The 24,170-nt window shown below is 44.5% G+C and overlaps 1 protein-coding gene across 8 annotated transcripts in view; it reads left to right on the forward strand.

Annotated features, from left to right (window-relative positions):
- The window catches only part of CELSR1 (cadherin EGF LAG seven-pass G-type receptor 1), a 168,381-nt gene that overhangs the window by 47,778 nt on the left and 96,433 nt on the right, over positions 1–24,170 (forward strand). For all 8 annotated transcript variants that reach the window (XM_075081303.1, XM_075081305.1, XM_075081308.1 and 5 more), the window contains exon 2: positions 23,282–23,920. In XM_075081303.1, coding sequence (XP_074937404.1) covers positions 23,282–23,920 — 639 coding nt within the window. The remainder of the gene's footprint in view (positions 1–23,281; positions 23,921–24,170) is intronic.

Here is a 24,170-nt window from a genome sequence, read left to right on the forward strand (position 1 = left end):
TTTTAATACGGCCAGCTTTCTCTCTGCCTCTTTTTCTTCAAAATGAGGCTTGGTATGAATTGGGAGGTATCTCAGATCTTAGCAAATAGGGTATCTGAGCTCTACACCAACTGCAGTTGCAGGTCTCCCCCACGTCAAAAAAAAATCCCAGAAAGAAGCATTTTTCTCTCCATGTCTATGCTGACCAGAGGAACACTTGGTTGTCTTCTCCTTCCTTGCACTGAAAAAGATCTGCAACAGAGGCTTCATTTGCAGAACACAAGGCTGTTCAAAGTCTCTTAGGCTCCTGTTTCTGAAATAGTGGTCTGCAAAATAGCACAGAGAGACCATTTGGTGCGTTTTGGAAACTGTGTAGTGCTTTCCATTTAACATTTGCTGTTAAGGTCATGTTTTGGTGCTCAGAAAAGTCAGGTGGCCCAAAAAGTATGGACATTGCTGCTGCAGATCTTTTCTAGAGGGGACTCTAAGAGACATTAGCCGAGGCAGTGGTCAGCAACTCGCAGCATGCCAGAAGTGGTACGTGGGCAGCGTTGAGTGACATGGCACGGGGCAGGCGATGGGGAGCGGAGTGGAAGCCGCCACTGCGGTGGCCCCATGCCCTGCCCAGGGACGCTTGTACATAGGACATTTTAGCAAAATTCAGTGCTGGGGTGTAAAGGAGTTAAGCAGCTCAATGTGTCTTTTTATTGTTTAAATTGCCTAATTGCTGCGTTCTATGGAAGAATTATTTTACTCAATTTATTATTCTTTAATTTGTAAGGTAAACTTTAATTCATTGTCAAAAGGTCAGCTCATTAATATTTTTTAATTTTTAGTTATTTAACTTTGCTTTTAAGAAGTCTGTCAATGACCAACATATGCAACTTTACTGTGCTAATTCTCTGTGTCCTGTGAAATCACTCTTGAAATCTACTGAATAAATTAGAAAGAAGAAACACAGGGGAATGATCAATAAAATTTGTGACAAGCCGTGTGCCACTGGGTTGCCCAGGCCTAAACACTATCGATCAGTGATCACTGGGTCTACACCATGTTAGCCAGTACAGCAGCAGCAGCTTGTCCAGGAACTTGCTTAGTTTCTCTTGGCAAAGGTAGCCTCTGATGCAAGGAGGAAGAACATCCCCTGGGTGCCAGCCTTGAACGGCTGCCGACCCCTGCGCTAACCTGCATTAGTCTAGTGGAGACAGATCAATGTGCTTCTCCCAGCATGTTTAAAAATATTGCTAAAACCTTCCAAATGCTAGTCTATACAAGTTAACCAAATTAATTTTCTCCCTCTTCAGTGCTGTAGGAAGGCATACTGTTTGCGTCTGAGCTTTACCTGAGCTCGGTTGTTTGCACTGGTTTGGAGTAATATGGGAATAGCAGATAATATACATTCTTTCTCACAAACGTATTCTTTTTTCCATACTCCTCCTTGAATGAGCTTGTGCCAGAAGTCACTGAGATGTTAGGAAGCCTCCGGAAGCTGGTAATTTGCTCACTTAGAGCTCCACAAAAGATACCAATTTTTTGTATAGTTCTTACCATCTAAAGGCAAATATAATTAAGAAATTGAGTCAGTTTACAAATGGGTCATGGATCATGTAATAAACTGCAATTGTTGACATTTATGGAGGCTTTTTTTCCCAAACATTGTTTATGAAAGGCAACTGGCAAAGGCAGCGAGACAAAAACTGCTGTAGGCTTCTTTTCTGGGCAGCGCTCAGCCTCCCCAGCTCCTCCTTTCTCCTCAGCATGTCTTTTGAAGCTCCCTTTTAGTATTTTCATGTACGTACATGTGCTACACTTCAAGTGGTGCAGTAGTTGATTTTCTTGTACTGAGAGCTGTGGGATGTTAATTGCTGGGCTGGTTTTAATGGGTTTCACCTGAGTGCTGGCTTTCCCCCGGGGACGCTGCAGTGCACATCCGTGATTTCAGCTGTTGTCCGGAGCTTGGCAAAGCCGCACAGGGTGGGTGACCCAAGCGAGGTGCAGTGTCCCGCCAGGCTGCCAGACGTCCTGCAGGACCGTCACCTTCACCAGGTCAGTGTGGAGACCTCCAGCTGTCTCCAGCAGCGCAGACCTTTGTGCATTGCAGCCCCAAATTAACCTCTGGAACAGCTGTAGGCGCACGTACGGTCTTGCTCTTTCCAGGAGAGCAGCAGTACGTCAAAGCATTGTAGCTGTTGTAGTCAAGAAAGGGTCAAGGTATAGCCTGTTCTTGAAGCAGCCAGTAAATTAGCCGTCGGGTTTTTCATATTTCTGTGTGCTGTGGGTTGCATCCCATTCTTGTACCAGAATCATCTACTCCAGTCAGAGGCAGCTGATCTGAACTAAAAAACCTCTTGCTTGAGGCAAAATGCATATTCTCTCTCTATTACCCACACCAGACTGGTGAGAAAAAACGAATGTGGGGAAGGCAGCAAAAACCAGATCAGGAAAAGAGTTGAAAGACCTGGGGCTGAGCTGAAGCCTCATCTGTGTCCATTTTTTTTCTCCCATATCTTGTGTGCTCAGAGGTATAGTTAGTTGGATTCAGGAGAAGGAAAATAAGGGTTAGCCAAGGGATGACCTGGAGCTGAGCTTTTCCAAAGCTGGCAGTGTTGGGATGCAAAGTTGTTTTTCAGCCGTGTTGGTAAGGAGGCAAGGTCAGGGCCAAACAGGGTAGAAGCTGCATCCTGTGGGTATCTTCGAGGAACAATAACATCTTTCATACTTCATGGCTATAAAATGCATGAATCAACTCACCTGAGGCAGGAGAAGTCAGGAGCGGCTGACATCAGCCACGGGAGCCGAGTTGCTCATTCTTTTAGGGTTAGCACATTTTCTGACTGACCCAGTGTGCGCTCCTGAGGCTGTCTCCCTCCCTCCCCACTGATATGAGCCAGGGACAGATGTTTCACAGAATCACAGAATCACAGGTTGGAAGGGACCTCAGGGATCATCTAGTCCAACCTTTCTGGGAAGAGCACAGTCTGGACAAGATGGCCCAGTACCCTGTCCAGCTGACTCTTGAAGGTGTCCAACATGGCCGAGTTTCATATACTTCTTTCATTGCATCAGATGACTTGCCTCTCCCACAGAGCCCACCATGCAGAAGCTCAGTGAGAGACCTAGGTGGATGCTTCTGTTGCTGGACATAACCCTGGGCAAGAGGCATTGTTGTGGCCATGGTGGCATCCTCACCCAGGTGTGGTACCCTGCTCCGTGCAGGGTGTCAAGGACAGTCCTGCCCAGCACGGCCTGGGGACAGCCCTGCTCTCCCTCCCGATGGGCAGCTGGAGGTCAGCATGCAGGGCTTGGCTTTTTGGATAGTCCATGTGAAGTCCCACAGTCAAGTCTGAGAGGCCACCTTTTTTCCCCAAAAAATTTCTGTAGTTGGAATTTTAGTGCAAAAGATACAAGAGTGACCAAGCTGGGATTGAACCTATCCATGAGAAAACCCCTTGGTGCAAAATACCCCCCTCCTCGTGCTGCATGAGTTGGTGTTTGCAACACCGATAAAAGCCAGAAAGAAGCCAAGTTAAATTCATTTAATCTTTGTCTTTTGCTGCGGCGCTCAACCTGGTGTCAAAGACTCGTATTAATAGGATTATTCTCTTGTCAGATGGGAGCTGGAGATAGTTGTCCCAGATGTGCACGCCTGGTTTGAAGGACTGATTATCTTGTTGGTGTCAGTTCTTGGCCTCTTATCAAAGGGACTCTCATGCACATCACCTTTCAGCTCTTCAGTCTCAGCTCTGCAAGGAGGAGTAAACTGAAACAATTTCCAGCTAGTAAGCCGACATTTGTCATTTTTTTCCTCCAGGGCAGTAGTGTTAAGATGAACAGGCTCCTAAGCTTGTCAGGTAGGAGGTAAGATGTCAGGTTTCTCGTGGTTGAGGGCGATAGGTGAGGACAGAACTGCCACGCTGCAGCGGGAGGGTTACTGTGTGGCTTATTGCCAAGAACATGGCACTGTTGGAGCCTTTTGGGAGGCTGGTATATGGTTTATGGTAGAAGATCGTGTCTTTGCTCTGCCGACAGCAGGGTGTATCTGCTCAAGAAACAGCAAAATGTTGCATTGCTTTTGGTGGGCATCATTTAAGAAGACCCTTTACTGGTAAAATGCAGCTTAAAATCTGAAAGTGTTACCAACTGTCTCAAGAGGTGAGCTTAGAAAGCAATCGGAAATTGAGTAAATATTCACTTTTAGAAAATCACCTCTTATTTCACTTTTATCAATATATCAGAAAGCTGAACTAGGAAGTCTAGTGTTTCTGGATTCACTTACACGAACCACTTAGTATCTATTTGTAATGAAGGTATCAAGAGGAGAAACCAACTGTGTTTCCCACCTCTAAAATCTCCAAACATCATTTGGTGCCTGTCACTGTGTCACCAGGCTAAACACGGGTGTATATCCTTCTGAAACCAGCCAGAATATAATAAATACAAGGACCTTCAATCTCTGTCATTCACTGGAAGGCAAAGCTTGTCCTTTCCCAAGGCACGTTGACGAGGGGCTGTTTAATTGAGCTGAACAAACCAGTACTTGGGGGACTGTGCTGTGATGGGGGGGAGCTGCTGGAAGAAGAGCAGCACTGGCCTGCAGGGCGGCTGAATTGGCTGGGAAACCCACGCTCAGCAAGGAGTCCTGGCTTGAAATGTTGAATCTGCATTCTCTGGATGACTTCATGAAGTGCCGAGAGCCAAGCCCACATGCTGCACTGCAACCGGCAGCCAGAGAGATAAATCAAACTAGAGGTGGTGGCAGTTAAGTAAGTAGGTGTGTCGCTCCCAGTTAGATCTGCACATGCAGCCATTGTGGCCATCTCTTGGGTCCAGGCAGACTGGAAGTTACTTCTGTAATTCAATAAAAACACTCCAAAAATATTCAGCTTTTATCATGTATCATTAAAATCAGTAACTAGTCTATGTAAGGAAAGTGCAGCCAGTGAAGTTTGTGTTGGGTTAGGTTAGCTTGTGTCGTGTTTGAATCCTGCAGGTAGTGGCATCACTAGAATTAAAGGTTTTCTTGTTGCATTTGGGAAATCACTTTTAAGTATGCTGGCTGCTCTGTTCATTACTAGCCCACGGTTACTAAAACTGCCATGTTGTTGCATTGCCAGCTACTTCTTGTTTTCATTTGTAAGACCTCTCAAGTCTCTTTTCTTGTCATTAGATTCTACTATTTCTGTACCACAGAACTGTTCTATAGCCCTGCTAGCAGAAAATGAAGATATTTTTGTTACAATGTGTGAAAACACAGTGTGTTAAAATGCCCTGCCTCTTTGAACGGTGTGAAAAGCCAAGCAAGCTTATATTGCCCTGTGATCTTTACCTGATGTCCAAATTCAGTTGCCGCTTACAGTTGCTTTGGTTTTCACTCCATTTAATCTATCCCATAATGTTTCACCTCCTTATTCTTCTGTGTTACCAGTTGCTTTTGCTTTTCTTAGCAATGTCTAGCATTGCATCACCTACCCCTCCACCTCTGTCTCTGTTCTCTCTCCTCATTGCAAGTCCAAGAATCATTGTTCTCTGTTTAGTGATGTTGCCTAGGTCACAAATTCACAGACTAAATTGCATCATTTATTAACGTTTTTACCATTGCTTGCTTGTTTCCCATACCCTCTACATTGTGTGTGCATCCATTAATGTAGTTGTCAATGAGTGTTTATATGTTATTCTAATTAATATTTTTACTTTTGGGGTTTTTTTAAGCCATAAAAAGTGCCAACAGAGAGTTGGATTTGCAGGGTCACATATTCAGCCATTCCCCCAGCCTTGCAGAAAACCCAGATTACATAGACCCGAGAGGCATGTGTGTGTTAGGATGATGTTTACATACTGAGGAGCTGGCGGCAGCAGAAGCAAACACCAGCCAGCAGCATACAATGTGTGTCTTAGCTTCATGTAATGTGTATTGTGGTGCTAAATTGAGATGTGAAAATACATATTTAGGAAGTAAGAAAAATAATTAATTTATCTTTTCTTTTATGCTTTATGCTGGAGCAGTGATGAGACCTCTGAGCCAAGTGCCTCCCCTGTTTTTTTCTACTTATCTTGAAGCTCTTCTGAATTGTCAGCTGTGAACACAGGGAGGTTAGCACCCTCTTTGCTTAAGACCATTTAATCTTAGTACTAACCTTTCATCGCAGAAAGCACCCATGAGCCCTGCTAATGCAGGTCTGTTTCTGCAGCACTCCTGCATCCTTTGGCTGCTGCGTGGTGTCTCTGCTGACCTGTGGTGGGTGCCAGAACAGTCTCGGAGAGGGCTTCCCCTTGGCTTTTCCAGTCTCACATTTCTAATGTGATCCTGTTAAGCATTGACTTGCCTGCTGCTCGTCTCATTAGTTTTCACTTGGAAATAGTGACTTGGAAATTTCCCCTGTATTCCTGAGGTTATTTTCCCTCCATACATTTACTATATTAATCCCATCGTAGCTCACGGAAGGCAGCAGCGCATCCCATTCTTCTTGTTACAGACTACAGGTGTGGCTCCGCACCATGAAGCTACCAGTCACGGTCACTTATTGCATCCCCCTGTCTCATGTTTGCTTCCTGATTGTGAGTTTGGAGAGTTCTGGGTATGCGTCTCTTTGCCCATGCAGTGGTCTCTGTGGGAGCTGCAGCTCAGTCAGTCTGAGCCATCCCTGAGGCCACGCAGTAAATTCTCCACAAACGTATGTATTGGGACCACAAATCCTTTTCTGCAGAGGCTCCTCTTGCTGTGTTACTGTTATCTTCTTCCTGAGAGCCAGAGCAAGATGTACAAACACAGGACAGACATCCGTCCCTTGGGGCTGAGAAAAGAGATGGTATAAGTTTGTCAGGCTCACTCAGGGTGAGGGGTGGTAGAAGCAAGGCCAAAAGTCAGCCATGTACATTTACATCTATGTTTGCAATTGGGACCCTTCTTTATACACATTAGCGTATGAAGAAGGTATCAGTGACTTAAGCCACTTGTGCCTGCTCTCACCTGCCATCACGGGCAGGCAGTTTCCCATAGGTGCCTCAGAAGAGAGAAGTTTACAGTGAGAATAGGAGGGAGGGCTTTGTGGCCACTCAGAGGTGGAGGAAGGGGCAAACACGTGAGAGGAGATGAAACATGGGGGAAATCTGATATTGGGAGACGGAGCCCCACCATGTTGGCAGGGTAGAGGGTAAGTAGCAATGTGTCATGAGTAGAGGCAGCAGAGTGACCATAATGGTGCAGAAATCTCGATGTGCCATGCCTTCAGCAAAATGTGAGCTCTCTGACGCAGTTCCCTGGCTTATGAGGATCCTACAAGCCACTACATTACTGCTTTGAGGACTAAATTTGCTTTAATTGGTGTGCTAGTTCTCCTTTCTTTGAGCTCTTGTAGTGAGGACTTCCTACAGTTGTCAGTTTCCTTCTTTGCAAGCTCTGCAGGTCTCTCTTCATCTGCTCCAACAGAAGCATCTGCTCCAGACAGGGGCTGACAGGACCTGAGCCCACACCAGTAGTACTGAACAAAAAAAAAAATGTCATTACGCTTGAATGATTAATTTTCATATCTCCATTCATGGTTTTCCCCTGCTTGTGCTTCTCTGCCCCACTTCTTTACTGACTGTTGACAATTTGCATTTGAAGTAGTTGGCTTCAGTATTAGTAGATGTTTTGCGACAGTTTGGGATGCCAAACTCGGCCCTGTTCGCCTCCCCAAATGTGCATCTGCCTCCTTGCCCTGCTTTGCAAATCTAGCAGTTGAGAGGGATTATCCTCTAGACAGGGCTTTCAGAAACACACTTTAATTAGAGGTGCAGGATGGAGCTCAGTGATCACCTCTGATTACTGGTGCAAATGCTTTAAGAAGACAAATTAGAGCAATGGCGTATTAAGAGGTGGGTTCTCAGGTCTTAATATCTCAAGTAGTTCAGTCCTTTTTAAAGTGATTTGGTTAGATTCTGCCTTCTGGTACCTGTGTGCAAATCTGGAGTAATCCCAGTACACCAAAGATGTTACAGAGCAGAGTTATTTTGCTTGAGGCAATTCAGCATCCCTGTCCCTTCACCATGTGCTCCTTCAAGTAGAGACTGTTTCAGTTCAGTGCTGCTGAGCACATTACTCAGAAAGGAGAGAGGGAAGCACCATATTTATTTTACAGTGGTAAGTTGTAATAGAAAACTATTCTGTGTTTCATACTTGTTGGTGTCACATTATTTCTTACTACTCAGCTTCTGCTGGTAACTTGGGATTACGTTTGGTATTTTCTAGGACGGTGTAATTATTCAAATCTCACCACTTACACAGCAGTGCACAGCGTGCAGCAAGTGAGATCAGTGCTTTTAAAATAATTACAGAAGCATCATTGCTTGACTGGCAAGTCAAACCATTTGTGAAAGAGAGGCACAAGATGCGCTCAGAGACCTAAGGACCCCCCCTGTTCTTCTATGGTCTCCAAAGCATCCTGCACTTCCCAGACAACTCAGTAAAATGCAATAGATGTTAAATGATACTATATATTAATAAATAGCAATATCCTGTCTATTGGCCTTGGGTAGTGTCTGAGTATGAGTCATGGACCTGTACAAAAAACCTGCCAAATTCTGGTTACAACTGTGGATGTAAGGGGAAAAAAGCACATTAGGTAGGTAATATTAAAATGTTTCCTCTCTTTGAGCGCTGACTTAACTTTAACCACCTGTTAAAGCATTTTCTGAAGCCTGGGGTAACTGCGATAGAAACAACATGCAGGAGGTGTCTTGAGCCAACTGAGAAAGCGAGTTGAGAGAGGCCATTTTACAGAGCTTGAGCTGTTTTAAAGAGTAAGTTGCCCAGCACAAGAGCCTGGTGTCATAGGACAGTTTCCTGTCTCAAGAGCCTCTTTCAAAGATAAATGGAAAGGATTCAGCCATTAAACACAGCCGGCAGCAATCCTGGAGTGAGAACGTGGAGTTGGATTTCCCTAAGAGGAGACTATGAAATGTCTTCTTTGTGAAACAGGTGTCTGAAGAGGAGGCAAAGACAAATGGGTAATTTGGTGGGGGGGGGGGGGCTAGAATATTTTATTAGAGCTTGAAAGTTCTTTGAAATTTTACTGCTTTTTAAAATTTTTAATTATACATCCCTCCTTAATTAGAAAGGTGGGGTTTTTTTTTGTAAAACTGAAGTGAAAGATAAATTTGGCAACTGAGGAACCCCTTTTCAATTTTACTGCAATGAAATTAAAGTAAGTTAGAGGTCATCAAGGCTCAAGTTTGGCTAAATATACCCCACCCTGCAGGCTTCATGCCTGTGAAGTTTCCCCCCCCTCCCCAAAATGCAGTGTGAAAGTTTGGTTCTGCTTTGCTGCTCAGCATAACTCGCCCCTGTGAACTGTCCTGCTCCACCTCTACATCCTTGTAGTTACAAATACAGAAGTCTGTTTTGGCTTGGAAGGAAGAAAGAAAATACAAAGAGGAGTAAAAGCCAGCTTCTCTGGGGTAATTCTTTGCTCTTGGCGGGTGGTATCAGAGGAAGAGCTGCTTCCACCTCTCGTTAGCAGTCACGGGAGTCAGCTGTAATGGGGACAGCCTGAGCTGGAGCTCAAAAGCAGGGACTCTGTACAGTTGTTCTTACCAGTACAGGATTTTGAGTTATATATGGATATCAAAAATATATATATGGGGTGATAGAAGTTATCAACATCATTCCCAATTAAAGTCTCACTGGAGTGGATACATTTCTGTTAATTTATATTGGTTTCAGTGACACGATATTGGGAGGTTTCCAGTAGAAATGGTTTTTCTCCACTAGATGCTTTCTGCAGCCGTTGCAGCCAGCTGTTGTTACACCTCTGTGTGTCTCTTGCTCTGTGTTTATTTGACACAAGGGATGATGTCTGCATGACAAATTGGGGAGCCAGGTTGGGTGACAGCCAGGTATCACCGCTGCCCCAGCCCTCCCTCCCTCTGACCTGGAGCGCGCCAAAGCCCTCTCCCTTCCTGGCACATGTTTATGGGAGTTTTTCTGTCCTTTCCACAAAGGTTGCCCCATGCTGTGCCACTGCTGCCTGTGCTATTCAAGCATCCCAGCAGCCCTATAAACTTCTGATCCATGTTGCAGCTGTTTAGCCTTTCTCCCCATCACCAGCTGTCATGTCCAGAGAGAAATACTTATTTCCATGCAAATCCTGAATCTCTGCTTTCCTTTCCGAAGAGTCCACCTGTGAGACATTCAAGGAAATTAATGCTTTGAGCAGCCAGTGCTGTGAGGTCCTGCAGCTGTGGACCACCATGGGAAGGATTTGGCCACCCCAGACATGAGCGGGTTTCTTGCAGGCTGGGAGGCAGAGAAGGGTTTCTGGTGTGCCCTGCAGAGAGGAGTGGGTCTCTTCGTGGCCCCACAGGACATTTGCAGGGGTTATTGACCCAGTGCAGTGACTGGGTGCTATAACTGGGTGCCCTGTCAGCCTTTAGAAAGCTCCTTCGTGAAGATGCTCAGCACTAGCCAAGTACAGTAATATCAGCCTAAATCTAATCAAAGCTAAAGAGGTTTCTGAAAACTGAGGAAGTTTTAGAAAATACCTAAAATAGACTTTTCTTCCGAGAACTCTATCGCTAGATTGATGCCATGACATAAGCCTGATTTTATCGGTGGAGAGAGAGAGGAGTGGCTGCACTCAAGGGCACGGTCTGCAGAACTGATGTCCTGTATGTACAGATGGCCCAGGAGCTCAGGTGATGAAAAATTATGCTCTGGATGCTGAAACAGCAAATCCTTTCTACTAATTAAACTTGACCAATTATCTGAGCTCTTGGGAAATGACTCCACAGTACGAAGCATCATGCAGGAATTCAGATAAACTCTTTGCAGAGAAAATCCTGATTTACAGACAGCTGCTTTTCAGAGTTTGTAGTACAAAATTTTATAAAGGAGCATTTTTTTAAAATAAAATGTGTATTTATACTCACTCAGGGATAATATTTATCCCATATTGTATGCATACAAATGGCTGATGTAGGGGTTTGGTATGTTTTATGGAAAGGTGATGTCTACTAATGTTTGGTGCAATCTTGCCCTTCTGACTCAGTGGTTTCTCAGGAAGCTGTGCTACCTTGGAGTCATACCAAAGTACAGTCTGTGAGCTCGGGCTGAAGGCTTCGTCTCCAGCGGTCCCGTAATGCTCAGGCTCTGCTGGTATCAGTGGGACTATATGGGCAAGGATTCCTAGAATGAGGATTTTCATGTTTTCCCTGGGTGATTCACATTTTAAGACTCAACATTAACGGTGACAGCTTTTGATGATGTTTTGCATGGGCCCTGTATTTTCTGTTTTTCCATAAAATACAATTAAAACAATGAAGAAGAATGCCTTTAAAGATATTAATAGCAATCTACTGCTACTGTAATGAAGGAAAGATTTATATTCATTAGATTTTGTAGAAAATACAGCCTTGAGAAAACTCAGTGTACCATGAAGCTTTTTCCATGGGTAGTTTATTCATGGGAGTCAAAAAGTCATGGCACCATTAAGGTCACTGTATATCCAGCTTTTGCTGGGTATGTCCTCTTTCCCACTTGGAAATTTTGCCTGGGTTGATAAAGAGGACTTTGCTACTGGATGTCAGAATGTCCAGCGATCTGGTAGGAGCAGTAGTTTCAATGGGATGTCTGGAAATGGTGGATAAATTGTCACTGCACTGGTAAAACTTTGTGCTGTGCGTGATGCAGGTGGCATGAGGAATCATCCTGCCCTGCCAACGCGATGGCATGGTGGCGGGCATGTGCCTGCTGGCTGTTGGCGCTTGCCTGTGATGAGTTGTTGTCTGGATCATCTGCAGCCTTGGCACAGTAGGAAGGAAAGAACCATTACCCAGAAGAGAAAGACAGTCATCCAGCCCTTGGCCAGAAGCATGAGACTGCCAGGCAGAGTCTAGCCTGGTATGCTGCTGGTGTAGCCCTGCTAACGCTGTGGTAAGATGGAGGATGTATTGAGTGCACCAGTGTTTTCCACTGTTATCCAGTGCAGTAAATTCCTTTAAAGATGATCTTTTGCTTATAGAAATTGTTGGGTAGCATTATATTAGTTCTAGAATGCAAAATACCTGTTATGCTTAAGATTTGTGTCTTACAAAGTGTCTGGCAAAAAATTTTATCTGATTCTTAAAGAAGTGAATCATGTAGGTCTGAATCCATTTCTACAGCTCAGCTGAATAGAAATCATTAGATAGGCATTTGAGATTACGGTATCATTTCTGAAGATCAGTGTAGCTGCTGCTTTTCACCAGTGGCTCCGAGTCACTGATGTTACCCATTTGTCATAATCTGTTATAACTTGACCTACCCTTTCTCTGCATCAGCTTCCCAAGGTGACGTACGGCGATAGGAGTCAAGCTCTTGCATTCTCCTGATTCTGTCTGTGGGGCTGCTTTTCTCTTTGGGAAGGTTTTGGAGAGAAAAATACCCACTGCAGGCTCAAGACTATAGAAACAGGAAACAAGTGCTTTGTCCTTCTTGATTCATGTCCAGCATGCTAGTTTTAACGGCAGGGATCCAAGAATAATCTTCTCAGTTGACCGTATGGCCAAAAATACGATGATCTCATTGCCAGTGGCAAGTGACACGTAGATGGTTAGCTAACCAGAGTTCTTTTTTATTTTTACATTGCATTTTCAAAAGATTGTGTGGGTTGCCTGTCAACAGAGAATCTGGACAAAGTACAAGGAATTGTTTCTATAAATATTGCCGGTGCCCGGTGAGTCTTTTCTAAAACTGCAAAAGTTTGGTAAGGGTGTTTTCACCTGTTTGTTTTATCTTTCTGGTTTTATTTCTCTATTTTAATCACATGATGCAAGCAAATAGTTTTTATTTCAGTTTCTTATATGCTTAAGTTTTATTTACTGAAGTTTCTTATTTGCTTCTTATTCTGCTTAACTCAGCAGAACTCAGTTAACAGAAAAGGTCAGCAAAACTGGTCAGTTGGAAATCTAGTAAGAAAAAAGAAAACCTATTCCCTTTGAAACAAAAAATGGGGGAAAATGTGATATTTTGTTGAAAATATTTTCAGTCTGGGGATTTCTAATCAAGTCAAGCTAATTGAAAATCTGAATTCTTCAGACTGTGGGAGACGGGTGTATTTTGTGTTGGATCCCAGCAGATGGACCTTGATGCTTCCCATCACTTCTTTTGATTTTCATCCATTTCTTATTAAAAAGTCTTAAACATTAATTGAACTTGAGAGGGAAAGAGAAAAGAGAGAGTTATAAAGGCTGTGAAACATTTCCTTTAGGACATGGGTGTTACAGGTGGGACATCTGTGCCCCAGTCATTGCTCCCATCAACAAACGTGAGGTGAACTGAAGCAGCATGAGAGCGTTACCCTGATTGTGTGGGTCCCTTGTGTTCAAGTGTGTTCAAATCTCCTGGGGCAGAAGGAGTAGCTGAACCAACCTTTCCTGTGCCCAGTGCATGTGGAAGCTGACACATAGCCATTACTGCTTGTCCTTCCCCAGATCGATAGTCCTCTGTTTTTCCTTGTATTAATTTGAAATGGTCTTGCGATAACTGAAACTGCAGAAAACTGGGGGAGGGGGGGGGAGAAAGAAAAAAGATCATATGCCTAAGAACCCTCATAGTTTCCCAAGCTGTGCTTCGGCACAACACAAACAGTCAGCAACCCGTTCAGCTACCACAGCTGAATTTTCCTGGTGGTTTTTCTGTTTCAGGGGGCTGGGCAAGGTTCTGCACTGCCCTGTATATCAATAACTCTTTCAGCTGATATGTAGATGTTTTGAAAGCTTGGCTGTAAACAGAAATGACATCAGGAAAACGTGACCATCGTCTTTTTTCATTGTTCCCTCCTTTGTTTTCCAGTCAAGATAGCAAACCTGAACTCCGTCCAGCGGGAAGTGTCCCCATGATTTCACTGTGGGTCACAGCAAGGAGCAGAGCGTCTCTCCAGACAAAAGGAACATGGGAATATGGAGGCATTTAGAAAAATAAACGTGACAGATTTAATTTTGCTGACACTGTTTTTGAAAGGATCCTTTTGAGGTTACTAGTACGCAGTATGAGTGCAAACACTGAGGCAGAAAAGCTGTTTCCTTATTGCTGCTCCTGGTTTTCAAACTCCCAGGCCCCCAACCCAACTCTTTCCACCCCTCTTGCAATCTCCGAAATAGTTTTCATCCACTCCTGGTTTGAAACTGCAGAGAGATTTCAGCGGAGCCCTGGCTTGCCTGGGGAAGCCCTTGCTTTAATCAGACTGAGTGAGTACAAATGTTTGCAAGGGGGTGCGTAGCTACGAGGAGAATGGAGGCTTTTGTGGGGACCGATCATCGGTTGCTCCCCCAGCAGCGCAGCCAGGCACCCCGAGCGGGGGCTGTCTCGTTTGAAGTGAGGTTAGTGACGTAAAAACGTGTCTTGGGGTAGACAGGCTGCTGTTGTCTTACTCTGTACAAAATGCATCATTTACTTGAAGTCTCCTGAATGGAGATTTACGCCGGAGCGTCCCATGACTGCAGTTTAGTTTGTCTGGTGCTTTCATGGATCTTTAAGAAACCTGTTTTGAGTCCTGTATACAATCGGTTACATCTGGGAGGGTAGAGATGCCAATGAATAACCCTTTGGCTGTGGGGTGAGTGGGTAACTGGGCTCCCCACACCTGGGCTTTCTGCACCCTGATGCTCGCCAGCATCTCCCCCTGCCCCACAGTGCCCTGTCCAAGCCTCTGTGGCCAGGGCTGAGGTGCACTGCAACAAGTGGCTGCAGGCAATGTGAGCCTGCTGTGAAACCAACACTTGTCTTTTAGCTGTGGACATTTAGCTAAGCATTTAATTAGAATTAAAATGTAAATGATATTAAAATCCTCTCCTTTTAAAGTTCAGAGAGGCTTAAAAATTATCGCAGTAATGAGGCAAAAGTTTTCATTATATATGAAAGGAGATCAAGCTTTATGGGAGGTGGCAGAGCCCCCAGCAAGTCAGTCTGTGAGTCTATCTGGTATAGTGATCTGGAGTGGAGTCTTTCTTCTGAACAGGTCCGATGAGTGCCGTAAGACGTGCTGTCTCCATGGACATTAGCATGAAATGGAAACCCGCCTCTTCGGCTGGAGTTTAAAAGCTGCTTCGCAGCTGGCGTGCTGGCTGTGGAGCAGCAGCAGGGTGGGCTCCTGGGCGGCGCATCCCCTCCAAGGGCCTGGGTGGCTGGGAGCCGGGCAGAAGAGCGCTGCCAGTGATGGCAGGCAGGGAACTGGCCTGAGCCATGATGCTGGGCAGGCTCAGTCCCGCTTCCGAGTGTGGCTAGGCAGAGTCTTGCCAGTCCTTGCTATGAAGGAAAAGCAGCTGAGGTATGCAGAGATGTGCAGAGCCCGGGAAGGAAAATCAGTTTGCATTTTAGCTAGCAGGGAAATCTCATCAGTAAAATGATCTGGAAGGAGCTGGTTATTAGCACCTGTACTCACAATATCTTCCCACATACTGTACTTCCCTCTAAGTATCCTTCATCCTTGTGCTTTCTGCTCAGGACAGGGACTTATTTCCACCGGCCCGTCTTGCCACTGCTGCATGCCTGCCAGCTTCCCTTGCCTGCATCTCATCCCCCACAGCAGTTATACCCTGTGTGCACCAGCACATGTACCTGAAGAGCAAGAGGTGATGCTTTGGGAGGGTGTTAGGAAGTTAAGTGTCTTTTCAGCCCCGCTGTAGTCAGAATTCAAGAGTGCTTATTCCTGCCAGCGGATCCAACTTGCCTTACTTCCCACCCTCCAGAAATACTCCCCCAGACTAGTGTTATCAACCCCATTAGCATTTCAGAATTCTCAGCTTGCAGGTACTGGTTTCAGAAAAGCTAATGGCAATCTTGTACAATGTTGAGCAATCCAGTTAGCACCAATTTGTTCTTAATCCCCTGTTCAAGCTGCAAACCAAAATAGGTCTTTTTTCTTTCCAGTATTGTGTACAAAGTAAATAATCCTGAATACCACAGGCTACATTAAAGATAATGATGCCAAAATTAGTCTGTTTTTTTCTCGTATACACATCAGGAATTCACAGTTGCTTTGTGCACAGTTTCTCCTCCCACAGCTTGGTTGTTTTTTAGCTGTCTGATTTAGCAGGTAGTGCTATGGCTGTGGCCAAGGGGACTGTGGAGTGAGAGCTGCCGTGCGTCACAAGCCCCAAGTCCCACTGCCCACCTTCCCCAGGTGTCCCAGATACCCATCTCTGTTAGGATGAAGAGATGAATCATCTTGCAAAAAGAAGTACCTGGAAGTTTGACTTGAAGTGTTTTTAGGAGTGTCTGCAGCCTGTGAGCATTAGGGGTGGCTTCACCTGGAAGTGTCTGGACAGACTCGTTGCGGTCCTTTGCTTGCACTTACCCTGACATCATTTCACAAGCACAGGTGTGGCTAACGCTGCCAGTGGCAGGGCACAAGCGGGCATAGCCACAAGCCAGGTATGTACCCCATGTCCTGGGTGGGCCGGGGCAGACCCTCAGGTGCTCTGAGCTGCTGCGGTGGCAGCAGGATGGTGCTGGAGGCTGTGTGGTTAACCCTGCTTTAGGAAGAGCTGGTTGCCGGTGCAGGCATGCAGAGGCACCCACTTTGTGCCTATGTGGACCATTGTCTGTCCTCTGGCAATCTTCCAGCCTTGGACTAGTTAATCCCAGATACCTTCTTTTCCCCCCAAAGACATGTTTTCCCCAGGACACTTCCCTCCCATGTAGCTCAATCAGGACTGAGCCCCCATTGCTGGTGTGCTTGCATACCCTGTGCGGCTCAGCTGCCTTCTGTTTTACTTTGCCGTGTAATCTAAAATCCCCCCATAACGCCACGTAACACATCTTTCTCTTCCTCCTCCTTGTGGCCCTTCCAAACCCTTTTCTTTCCAAAGGACACCGGGCAACATTGGCCAGTGTTTTCTAAACCATGTATCTGCAGAATTGGGGCTGCAGCTACTCATCCTTCCTGGAGTTTAGAGATGTTGAGGTATGGATTCAGACACCCAATTTTAGGAAAACCCCTATGACCATTACATCTCATGCTGTGCAGTCCATGTTGCATGCTTCTACTGCCTGCACACTTGCCCTGCTCATCTCTCATCTTCTGCTTTCTACTCTTCCCATCTTGATTTTCAACCGAGCCTTCTCCTGGGCAGACTGCTGCTCTTGTTTGGGGCTGCCGGGTTGGGAATGAAGCTCTGCACGTGTGCACTGGCAAGGACTCAGGGAATTAGGCTCTAGGCCCAATTTTGGCCGGGACTGAAGCCCACTGAAGTAAATGGGAATCTTCCTGTTGACGTAATGGGGTTTGGAGCAGACCTGGACTTCGACGTTCTTCAGAGCAGTGATTCCCACATGAACCTTTGGCACTCTGTGAATAATAGATAATTATTTTTATATATCCTTTCCAAAGCCCACAATTTGTGTTGGCAGTCAGTGCTCCTAAATGTGCAAAGCTGAGACTAGCAGTCTGAAACGAAGGGACAAAAGCAATGACAAAAGCTTCATGTGGCCAAGGGGAATCATTTCCGTGTCATTTCATCTGGCTTGATATAAAGCAGGAATTGCTCGTCAGCGGCCTTTCTGATCATGACGAAAGGGGGCTTTGACAGAATCCATTAGTGCCTGTCTAAGAAATGATAGGACACTATACAAAATACGTTTATGATTTTCCAAAAGGAGTTGTATATCTCAAGGACATTACTTTTCTGTTATTGCACCATTTAGTATCACTTTTCTCTAGCAGAAGAGAAATTTGTACTTTCATCTGTTCCTACCAAAAACCAGGAACTATTTAGGGATGCATGGCAGACATTTCCGCTGCCCGTCGCTCTGGCCTTTCAGAGATCTAAGGCCAACACCATTCCCTGTGTCCTTTGCCAAGCTGCCCTGAAGGCGCTCAAACTGGGGTCACGTACACAGCTTCTGCCCTGAAACACTTCTCCAGTGAGGTTGCTCGCTAACTGGGAAGTCGCTGGGGTAGGGTCTCTGTAAATTCACAGTTATGCCTATTTTCATTTTCCTTTCTGGTAATGTTTTCTGCTGCTTTGGCAAAGAATCTTACGTAGGTTGCCACCTGCTATCTTCTGTGCAGTTTGCTTTCTTTCAGGGTATTTTCTCTGTGCTATTAGTCCCTGAATTTTTCCATAATGTAGAAAATATTTTAAAGAGTTTTCTTATGGATGCTCGTAGACATCTTATTTCTAGTCATAGAAGTGAAGCTTTGTAGTGCCAACAGCAGTGGTTTGGAAGGGACGATATTGATACACTGATATTTTATGTATTTTAGATGTGTTTCCATGGTCATGGAAGCACAATGCAAGGAAGGGACTCAGCCCTGCAAGGCTTGCAGACTTTCTGAGGTAAACTGAAGCTTAGTGCAGGACTATGCATCTCACTTATGTGGGCATCTGCTGATTTTTTACTGCTGTTGGCTCAGCAGGAAGCATGGTTTGGGTTCCAGCTCTGCTCAGGCAGCCAAGTATTGCCTGTGTTCTCCATTGCTATGAGCTGGTGCTACTTACCTGCTACTGCTGCCCACGCAGCACAGCGGATGCTAGAAGTATGGCATCCTCATCATTAAATCAAGGCTTAGTACTGGACTAGGTGTGTTTTAGCTCCCATATGTAAAGACATGGCTGGAAGCAATGAGGGGTGGATTGGGTTACTATTCAAAGGCATGTTACCAAGCAATGTTTGCTACCCATGGGCACACCTGCTTCTTATGAGCTGGGAAGAGCAAGAAGTTATTTGAACCAATGGAGCATCCTTATTTTATGTTTTGCTAGCGAAGGAGTTTGCATGGCTATTGTAAACTCTGACATCTGTTACTTCCAGGTGCATTATAAAGCACAGTTAGAATAGATGTGGGTTGGGCTATCTATGAAGAAAGCTCTGATGCTAAAGTATTTACATAAAATATTCAGCTTTGATATGAAGCTCAAAGACTTTTGTATGTAATAAACCAAAAAAAGTGTTAATTATTTTATTTCTGCCAACTTAAAAAACAAACAAAAAGATCCTTTCTGGCCAGGTACTTCCATTGCCAAATGTGCTTTTCAGTTAAACTTTGCTGTGTTTACATTTCTAGATAATAAAATTATTTGGTTTATGAACTGCCAGGAGACAGAAAGCTGAGATTAAAGTCTTGGATTTGATTGGGTTTGTCATAAAGCAAGGGTAATCATAAAACAATGACTATTTAATCAATTCTTAGTTATTAGTGTATTTTAGAGACGTTTAAGCTTTTGTCAGCCTTACTGTCTTTTTTTTTTTTGCAATGCATTGGCGTATGTGATTGCTATTAAATCTGTTCATTAGTTTGATGGAGGATGAAGATGGGTAGTTCTGTTTTTAAGGAGCCTATTCAGCAATAACAATGACACAAAAGGCAACAGTCTGCTTTGACTTCCACCTTCTGGAGATTTCTTTTGTAGAAAACATACATAAAATAATTTTGCCAGGATATACATTTGGTGTGCAGGGACTGCGTTTGTAAAGGACACCTCTTCTGTGCGACCACCTGGCCATCCAGAATCCTCTTTGTCCATTCACTGACATATAGGACGCTAAAAGTATTTTATTTTAATCTTCCACCTTGTTTTTGATAAACTGAGCTGCAACAGCTTTTGAAAGAACCTTTTACAATTTGTTTAGGATATTCATGTTGCCTTCATTACCCCAGTATCTCAGCATTTCAGCATATGCACCCACTACTCCGCAATATACATATAAGTGCCATTATCCCACTTCACAGAAGAGAAACTCGAGGGCAGAGTGACAAAGGTCATTGGTACAAGGGTTTCAGGAGCCAACCCCACAAAAGGATGGATCAAATCCTATCTTCCTCCTCGGTCTGTCCTGCATTTCCCTTTTCTGAGGCTATCTGGGTGGCAGGGGCTTGGGCTGCTAAGATCCAGGCTGTCTGCCCAAGCCACTCTTAGCAGGATGCCTATGTGTCCCATCTGCCAGCACAGCTCATGTTTTTAGATCTCCTTCAGGAAGACTCTCGAATCCAGCTGGTTTTCTGAAGCCAAGCAGATGATGGCTGTGAGAACCTGTGACAGCTAAGGCTTACATATGTGTATGTATCTGTGTGAAGGTCTGCTCCATAGAGTAAAGTGTAGCCAGAGTCCCTCCTGTGTAGCATCACTTGAAGGGTGTTTCACACCCTTGACTGAAGCCATCTTGCATCTGCCAAAACATGATAGGGACTTTTTATAGCTGTATCATAAGACCTTTGAAAAATCAGGTTGTTAGGGCCATTTTAGCAGAATAACAGATTGGTTGTGCGCATATATCAGCTGCATATGGTAGGCGTGTCAGACAGTGAAAGGACATAAAGTATTATGGCTCCTCAACATAGTACCTCTTAATATTTTTCTCATATTCCTGGCAGTAAACATTTGAAGCTTCCATGGAGTATTTGGCCTGTGAATCTCAAAACACCTATCATGTATTTAGGGCTTCATTCAATTCCCAATAAAGACAAGGACAAAATTTCCACTTCCTTTATTGCACTTGTTCCAGCCCTCAAAGCGAATGTTGTCTGTTGAAAGCAGAATAGATACTAATTTGGTCCCATAAAACCACAGATTGTTTCAACTTTCCATGAATTTCTGAATGAATAGATGAGCAGATCCCATGATGCTGCTCTCAGACTTGCTGGTGATATGAAAGAGGCGCTTGTCCAGCAGGCTGTATAGCCGTGCTGCTCTTTTGTTGCATATAGTGCACATGCTCAGTTCCTTTTTACTCTTCTATTTTAATGCTCTGCAACAGGGCTGCACAAAGGCGAATTGGCTTTAAAAACACAACTTCATTTTGCAGCTATACGTCTGTGCCCAGTTTTCTTTTGTGCTGCCTGCAGAACACAGAGGCTGTGTGGTATCTGACACCAGGCTTTTTCCAGTGATTTATTAACTGTGTCAGAATGGCTGTTGTGAATGCTGGGAAGCTCTTGCATATTGTGACAGTTGATATTGATTATGACAGTTTGTAGACTCTAGGTTGTTGTCAGACAGTGGATCGTATTTTGTCTCTTTACTATACATACCATGGGCTATAGATCATAGTGTTTTCTTAAGAAAAGGACCCATTGTCCAGCATTCTCGCTGGTATGAGAGAACTTCTGTAGCATATTGTGCAACAAATAGCAAAATAGTTCAGGCACCCTATGGGACAGGCAGGCAAATGTCAATTGCTTTAGGAAAAAAAAATGCGAATAGTTTGTTCTGCTTCTGGCCTTTCAGGGGAATGAGCCATGCAGTTGACAGAAGCGGGTAAACTAGTATGAGGATGTCATCGATGAAAATACGGTGCATCCTGTATTGTCTGTTGGCCAGAAATCCACAGACCATGCAGGAGGAGGAGGAGGTTGCAATGAGGATTTTGGCTACCCATCATTTTTAATAGTTGCTTTGGGTCTTGGTAGAGACTGAACCTCCATGTTTCTTGAATGAGTCTGAGGAAGAGGAGATAAAGATTTCTGCAAACTTGGGAGAAAGTGAAAGCTGGCGTGTGAGCTTCTGTGAGGGGCACATCAAACAGATCACCCCGAATAATGGTCTCTTCTGACTGTTTGGTTTTAGCTAGGCAGTAGTAAAGTAGCACACAGGAGAAAAGATTTTGCTATTTGCCTAAAAGCTGCTTTAGTGTGGAAAGAATTCAACAGCTGAGCTTTTACAGATAACCTCATCAGGAGGAGGGAGTCAAAAGCCATTTGGTTAATTATGCTGCCATAATTTACTATATTGCTACTATATTGTTGGAGGAAAAATCTTCCAACAATACATTCCCTTTTAAAAGAAAACCACTTGAGGTGTAGCAGTGACAGAGAATAGAAAAGGAGACATTCTGATTTTTCTGTTCTTGAAAGACCTTTTATAAGAGACCATAATGGGTCATAAACTTTCACTTTGAGATAGCGAAATGTAGGAAAATGACCTTTTAGCAATCCATACTATTAGAATTTTAATCTCACATTGGGTTTAGATTGATTCAATTGCAGTTTCCACTGCGATGTTACACTGATGTGATTCAAAGTCCATTTTTCCATGTGTTTCCATAGTTTAACTGAAACAAACGTAATATCAGGCCACTTGTGACACGATTATTTCTGGAAAACTTTGGGCCAAGAGTACGGCACTGAGCTAGGACCTAGGGAAACTGGATTCAGTTCTTAACCCCACTGTGGGCCTGATATTGGCCACTCAAACCAGTTCATCTCTCTCATGAGATGAACTCACCCCCATTTCTGGTTGTTTATTGACACTGTGAGATCTTTGAGAAGGAACATTTCCTGTCAGAAGCCTGTTTTGATCTCTCATGGTATTTCTAGATGCTGCTGTAGAACTAACCATATTTTCTGTAATGCGATATGTATTTTCTTAATGAGTCCTTAATGTTAGCAAGGAGACAGAATTAAAGTAAGTGGTTTGGTTTCAGTGACGATACAACTTCCCATTCCATCTCACATTGTATTTGGATTAATTATAGCACTAACTGTGTTACAATTATGTTTCATAATGGTAGAATGCTCTAGACTTTGTACATTCACAGCACTACTGTAAGCCTCAGGGTGTACGGAGATTTTATGGTGGCATCTCTCAGTCCAGTGTTGGGTATTAGTGCTATATTTATATATTTATGGGTTTTATTGCAGAACATCCACAGCTATATGAGAAATGCTTTAAAGGAAAGATAAAATGGAAGAATTTTTTAAATGTCTGTTTTTCACTATGGACGTATTTTATTCAGGTTTTTTTTTTCTAATTTTCATAAAGTATTTTGAAGAAGTTAGGTGTGAGGAATGAAGAATTTCAGGTGTTCAGATGTGAAGACTTGTTTCCTTAGGTGACTTTTATCTAAAGCTCTGGTCACAATTCTCTGTCTGTGCATAGTTCTGGCTCCTTAAGCCTGAGACCATGCCTGGAGAAGGTAATTCTGGTCTTGTGCTGTGAAAAGCAACAGCTTCCCAGCACCAGTTGTAGACTAGCAGTGACTTGTACGAAGATCCATTCAGTCACTGTCGTGAGAGGCCCCTTCCCCTTGGCCATCCTGGGGATCTCAGGCTATCCGTTTGCTCACTACCCGTTGCCAGTTGTTTGCCTGGGATGTTCTCCAGGTGTCCTGCGCTCTTCAAGATGTCTCTGGTCCTTTGAGTTGCAATCCTTAAGAGATTTTGTTTTGTTTTCCTGAGTGAAGGCATTGGTAATCACTGCAGAAGGTGGATACATTTGCCTCTCCCATTCTGGTGCCCTGAAATGCCTCGCAGGTCTGTTTTATTTCCAGGAGACTGCAGAAGCCTCCTTGTCCGTCGGTTGAAGGCTGCTCTCTGACATCACTGTTATCTTTCTCTCTTCCCTTCAGACGGTGTCCACAGTGTCACAGCAGTCTGTACCCTGCGTGTCACCATCATCACAGATGACATGCTCACCAACAGTATCACGGTGCGGCTGGAGAACATGTCCCAGGAGAGGTTCCTTTCTCCCCTCCTGTCCCTGTTCGTGGAGGGGGTGGCGACAGTGCTTTCTACCGCCAAGGACGGCATCTTTGTTTTCAATATCCAAAATGACACAGATGTCAGCTCCAATATTCTGAACGTGACCTTCTCAGCTTTGCTCCCTGGTGGCATTCGAAACAAGTTCTTCCCCTCTGAGGATCTGCAGGAGCAGATCTACCTCAACAGGACCCTGCTGACCATGATTTCCACGCAGAGAGTGCTGCCCTTTGATGACAACATCTGCTTGCGCGAGCCCTGTGAGAACTACATGAAATGCGTCTCCGTCCTGAAGTTCGACAGCTCAGCTCCGTTCATCAGCTCCAACACCGTCCTGTTCCGCCCCATCCACCCCATCAACGGGCTGCGGTGCCGATGCCCCCCAGGCTTCACAGGTGACTACTGTGAGACAGAGATTGATCTCTGCTACTCCAACCCCTGTGGGAGCAACGGGCTCTGCCGGAGCCGAGAAGGGGGCTACACTTGTGAATGCTACGAGGACTACACTGGTATGTGTTTTTCTTATCTTTGACCCATGATTTATATGTTAGACCAGGCCGGCTTATTTATAAGCCAGGTCAGCTCTGTGTCAGGCTGAAATTGCTGACATTCTTAGTCAAAGGGAGAAAAACTCCTGGTGCTGCCTTCTGGATGGGTAAAGGCTTGTGAATGTCACACATCACCTAGGCTAAGTCGTATGTCACTTAAGCAGGTCCTGTATCTTCGTGCACATGTGGTGGTAGGAACTGTGCATTTCTC

This window comes from Phalacrocorax aristotelis, chromosome 1 (assembly GCF_949628215.1).
Source record: "Phalacrocorax aristotelis chromosome 1, bGulAri2.1, whole genome shotgun sequence".
NCBI classification, from domain to species: domain Eukaryota; kingdom Metazoa; phylum Chordata; class Aves; order Suliformes; family Phalacrocoracidae; genus Phalacrocorax; species Phalacrocorax aristotelis.